General features: G+C 34.1%; 1 protein-coding gene across 18 annotated transcripts in view; it reads right to left on the minus strand.

The window, feature by feature from the left end:
* Window positions 1–6,169, minus strand: part of LOC136833410 (Na(+)/citrate cotransporter-like) — a 92,011-nt gene that overhangs the window by 25,279 nt on the left and 60,563 nt on the right. For 14 of the 18 annotated variants that reach the window (XM_067095535.1, XM_067095521.1, XM_067095531.1 and 11 more), the window contains one exon: window positions 4,046–4,253. The exons of the other annotated variants lie outside the window; for them this stretch is intronic. In XM_067095535.1, the coding sequence (XP_066951636.1) occupies window positions 4,046–4,147 (102 nt within the window). In that variant the 5' untranslated portion in view covers window positions 4,148–4,253. The remainder of the gene's footprint in view (window positions 1–4,045; window positions 4,254–6,169) is intronic. 18 annotated transcript variants of the gene reach the window in all.

The following is a 6,169-nucleotide window of genomic DNA, read 5'->3' on the forward strand; positions in this document are numbered from 1 at the left end:
GTTGGATATCGATCGATCTCTAAATTGTAGAGAGAGAGAGAGAGAGAGAGAGAGAGAGAGAGAGAACAATACATTTCCAATCACACTGGTTGAATATCGAACTCTCAAACTGATTGCAGAGAGAGAGAGAGAGAGAGAGAGAGATGAGAATGACCAAGGAATAATGATACATTCCCAATCACAATTTGGCTGGATATCGAACTTTTAGATTGACTATAAGAGAGAGAGAGAGAGAGAGAGAGAGAGAGAGAGAGAGAGAGAGAGAGAGAGAGATATTCCCACTACAAACTGGTTGGATATCGATCTCTAAATTGTAGAGAGAGAGAGAGAGAGAGAGAGAGAGAGAGAGAGAGAGAGATTCCCACTACAAATTGGTTGGATATCGATCTCTAAATTGTAGAGAGAGAGAGAGAGAGGGAGAGAGAAAACATTACATTTCCAATCACACTGGTTGAATATCGAACTCTAAAACGAGTATCAAGAGAGAGAGAGAGAGAGAGAGAGAGAGAGAGAGAGAGAGAGAGAGAGAGAGAATGACCAAGGAATAATGATACATTCCCAATCACAATTTGGCTGGATATCGAACTTTTAGATTGATTATAAGAGAGAGAGAGAGAGAGAGAGAGAGAGAGAGAGAGAGAGAGAGAGAGAGAGAGAGGCGCGGGAGGGGAACAAGAAAAAAAAGATACATTCCCAATCACAAATTAGTTATATATTGAACTCTCAAACTGATTGCAGAGAGAGAGAGAGAGAGAGAGAGAGAGAGAGAGAGAGAGAGAGAGCAAATACACTGCCAAACAAATCTGATTTAGTGAGAGATGCAAAAAACAGAAAAGAAACTTGGCATTATCAACAAAATTGCTTGAAGAACCCAAGTGTCATCTACGTAGTTGAGTTTAAAAGGATCTTCCCGTTCAGATTGAGCAGGCGTTTACCAGCTGTTCTGCCACCAACTTGACCTTTTACAAAAACCAGCTGGCGTATTTTAAATTCAAATGTCATATTTGCACCATCTTTGTATATAATTACCCTGGACTTGTACGTCTAATCACAGATTCAAATCTTTTCAAGTTAAAAGTCATTTTGAGGCCTACAGGCTTTCCGGAAATCAACTTGAACTTTTACGTCTAACCACTCAAACTTTTTAAGTTTAAAACATTTCTTAGGCCTACAGATTTTCCGAAAATCAACCTGAAGTTTTTCATCTAATCATTGACTCAAATTTCTACAGTTAAAAACCATTTCTAGGCCTACAGATTTTCCGGATTTCAACATTTGAACAGAGCATTAAAAATATACAAATATTTTTCAGATTTAGAAATATACAAATATTTTTCAAGTTTAAAACCATTTTTAGGCCTGCAGATTTTCTGAAATCAATCTGTAGCTTCCATTTACTTAACTTTTTGAACAGCAGCGTTAAAATAATTAACTGTAAGATCATTCTCACAACAGTTTTAGCGAACAACTTAATACTGTACGTTGCAAGAAAATACAATTTTTAAATATTTATTAATTAGCATTCTACACTTATGGACTTAACCTATATAATAGGTTATATAAACTACCTGACACTGACAAAAAATAATAGGTTAAATAACTAATAGACAAAAAAAAAAAAATAATAGGTTAAATAGCTAGCCTGGCACTAGACAAAAAAAATAATAGGTTAAATAACTGCACTGCTGACACTAGACAAAAAAATAATAGGTTAAATAGCTACCACACCTGACACTAGACAAAAAAATAATAGGTTAAATAGCTAACTGCTGACACTAGAAAAAAAAATAATAGGTTAAACAGTACACTGGCAAAAAAATAATAGGTTAAATAGCTACCACTGCCTGACACTAGACAAAAAAATAATAGGTTAAATAGCTACCACTGCCTGACACTAGACAAAAAAATAATAGGTTAAATAGCTACCACTGCCTGACACTAGACAAAAATAATTTAAATATAGCTACCACTGCCTGACACTAGACAAAAAAATAAAAGACAATCTTAAAAAAAAATACAGAGTAGCCTGGGATTAATGTACAATATTGGCACTGAACTTTTAAATATAACTAAATAAAAATATTAACCGCAAATTCAGTCCAATAATTAGGCTACAGCAGAAACACCAAAATTCAGTATCTGAGCAAATTCAGAAGACAAAAACTATTTTAAAAATTAACATCAAGAAGCCTGCTGACGAAAAATTATTTTATATATTATATATATATATATATATATATATATATATATATATATATATATATATATATATATATATATATATATATATATATATATATATATATATAATGTACCTACACGTTAATAATGTGTCAAGGAATTAACACACTAATATAAAAACTGCTACAATATAAATACAATATATATATATATATATATATATATATATATATATATATATATATATATATATATATATATATATATATATATATATATATATATATATAATTTAAAATCAGTCTACAAACAGCAAAATACTATTATTGAAAATCTTCACCTCAAAACATAACGAAATGGAACAAACGCCTCTGATTTATAAAACATTAATAACGATCATTCTTAGAACAGAAAACGTAACAGCTAATTTAGTATTGATGTAGAAACTGGAACACTAAAAGTATCACTTACCCCAAAGAACCAAATCTACCCAACTTGGCATTTCGTCTAAGCAATGACGACTTAAAATGTTAGTCTCAAGTTATTACCCATAAACAGCAATTTAAATAACTAGGACCATATCCGGTGAAAAAATAACAGGAGAAATTTATAAAAACTTGAGTGTTGCAGAATACCTTAGTTTTAAAAGATCCTGCAAATTTTCGTTTACCAGCATTGCAAAAAAAAAATTAATTATTGAAGTAACTGAAGTTGCAGTAGGTATCAACATGGCCTTGTTGTCACTATCAGCATCAGCCTATTTGCCAAAATACTCTTTTGCACATTTTACCTAGTTTTCTCCCTCTCCCTGAAATCAGTCTGCATGTACCTTTTGCATTTTGCTTTTCCATTACTGCATCCCTTCACTGTATCCCAATTCTGAGGTGTTACAAAAGGATTCCGTCCTGTTACCCCTCTATACCGTACTTGTTAACTGGTTTTCAGCAGACTGAAATATGAATTCCTAATTGTCTGCTTCCATTCTGATAAGGTACCTATAACTGAAAATTACTTTGACAATCAGTTGCAATTCTCTCTGTTTACCTTCAAGAATATTATTAGTTATTTCGTGCTTTGCATTTCTGCCTTAGCGCGGCAATGACGAGTCTGGTGTTCATACACTGCTCCTTAATTAATAGCTCGTAACATTAGTCAAGAATTATTTTTCTCTCAGTTAATCGTTATGTGATCTATCGGGTTTCCGTGACTGGCCTCTAGATACATCCAAGTGTATTTATGGTTTATAGATGTCATGTTGTTGGGAATGATTACCTCCAATTCTTTCTTGTTTGGCAAATAGTTTGGTAATTGGAAGAGGTCGTTTCAAATTCAGTGTAACATAGTTGGAATCTGTTTTAAGTGTTACAGCGACTAACCTAACATTACATTAGGTTAGTCGTAGTAACACTTAAAGCTACTCATGCAACTTCATGATACTGTACCAATCACTTAAGTCTAGGCACTGTAACCTCTATAGACTACGGGTACGGTACAGTATAAGTCTGACCAACTACGTTTCTTCTGAAATAGGTGAATAATTAAGTCGAAGGTTATCTTACTCAAGATCAGTCCCCATGCAAACAAAGAGGGTTTAGCTCTCAGACCAGTCTCCAGTCCTCACAGAATAGGTATAGCTCAGCGAACAAGAGTATTAGGCCATACTGTGAGTGCAAGATTACTTGGCTTAATCCCCAGTTCTAGAACCAGTTTGGCTGGACAAAAAAAAAAAATAATAATAATAAATAAAAATAAAAACGAATTAGATCATGCTGTTAGTGCAAGATTTGGTTAACTAAAGTTTAGATTAGTTGTGTTAAGAGTCGCACTACCTCAATAGAGGCCCACTATTTTTTAGTGTACTTACCGCGTGATTCATTGCCAGAGGAATCGGAGAAAAGAGTATTGGAGTTAGGACTACCAAAATAGTCCTCCAGAATGGACGCACCCATGTGAATCTGAAATACATTTTCACTTTTTTTCTGTTCGTTACTTTTTCAAACTCCTCTGTTCCAAGGGATACACTGAATTCGATCTTCCTGAAGCTTTCTGTTACAACTTAAGTGTTTGATTTCCTGCAAAAAAAACGATCAAACTTACACCATCAAACTTCAGATTTAATCTCTCAGCATCATGAATAAACACTTTAGTGCTTTTTCAAACGCTTGCACAGATTTTCTATACTACAGTAATTCACTTAACTGGGAAGGGTAGCTAGCATTGTTTTTATCTAAAACAGGCCCCAAATAACAAATATCCCCAAAAATTATTAGAATTTCAAAGGCCGTGAAATGATCTAGATGAAAAAGTTTCCATCGAATAGTGTACTGTATATTCACTGCTAAATTGACCCTACTATTCAATCTCAAAAGTTCCTGGGCGTACTCTTTACCTATGATCTAAGGCACTTTCTCATCACTAGATAAAGTTCAGCAGTATTATTACAGTATATAGTTATTTAAAAGAGGGAACTCAAGGTCTATGCTATGACAAATTAAAATGAAAAGTTTATAAATTAATGTAAAGTGAACGAATGTATCAGTTCTGTAGAGATGGTAGTTATTACCATTCTCAACGTTAAAGATACCTGATATTAAAAACTCTCTCATACATAGTATGTCTTAACATTCTGTAATCAAAATGTCCTGCAGAATTAATGGGATGTGTAGAAATATGCAAAAACAAAACATTAGCTGTTCCAAACACTAACTTAACTTCATTCCAAGTCTTGACTACAGGTTTTATTCTTGATAGTAACCTTGGTCATATGTTTGCCAAACAAAAAGCGATTTCACCATAACAAATGACGAAAACTCAAACTGAAAACATGCTTATCCCATCCAAATCCACGTGCCAATAGCCTAATCGAAGACTACATACCGGAAACAGTGATAAAGTCACAAAGTATCTTCATAGAAACTAGTTATTATACAAAATAATTTGGCTCTGTGTTAAAGAGCTACTGTGAAGCACAAGTTCAGGACTTAGGTCTATCAATCCTCGGTAGTCCAAGGCCTCAGCAATTACCCAAGACACTTCACCGAGGAATTGACAATGAGTTAGTTTGATGAAAAGTTTAGTTTAGCAACAACACTGAAATGCATGAATACTCCACCGACGCCTAAACCATACATGTATACGAGTATGTATATAGGTTTACAACATCCAACTGCTAATCAGTAAAGTTGTCCATGACACATTCATTGACATGAAAATTATTCAAATGATTTCAAGTATTTAAATTTAAGTGAATGTTAAGTCGTGCAGTACTGTTATTCTTATTTTTTCATAAAAATTATTAAAATATTTACTCTTAGATCGTGCATAAACCATGTCCTCCCTTTGCAAAAACAATATAAATATTTAACAGATTCCTAGCAAGTAATGATGCTTAAGCACTAATGGGTTTCCTTGGGAATATCAGTAAATACAGTAATATAACCCTATGACCCTAAGACTACAGTCTGAATATGAAATTCAGAAGTATAAAGCAAAACGTTTGCACATCAGGGCCTACTGTACGGCACAGTAATGCGGTGGAAACATTCTGAAAGAGATTGAGCTTTCCAAGAATTCAGAAGGGAATACTAGGCACACTTCAACCGACATCCCTAATATAACATTCACTTCTGTGTGAATATTGTTCTTCAAATTAATGGCATTTGTGTTGTTCGATACGAATGCACTATACAAATGCACCACACGAATGCACAAATTACAACTAGCGTCATTCTTAGAAACCTGAAGCTGTAAAGGACAGTGTCGAATTTATAAGTTTGTGACAATGGCACCTTTCATAAACATACAATGCGGACTTTTTTTGTGTGGAGGAAAGATTTCGACATGCCTAACATATCAAAACAAAGGGAGAGAGAGAGAGAGTCTAGCAACATCCGCAGAGGAGCTACCTGCTACCAACCGGCCTAGTAACATCCGTCAACGCTAGCGAGAACTTTCGTCCGCAAATTAGTTCGTAAACTAGAAGTTGGGA

The sequence above is a fragment of the Macrobrachium rosenbergii genome, chromosome 51 (genome assembly GCF_040412425.1).
Source record: "Macrobrachium rosenbergii isolate ZJJX-2024 chromosome 51, ASM4041242v1, whole genome shotgun sequence".
NCBI lineage: Eukaryota > Metazoa > Arthropoda > Malacostraca > Decapoda > Palaemonidae > Macrobrachium > Macrobrachium rosenbergii.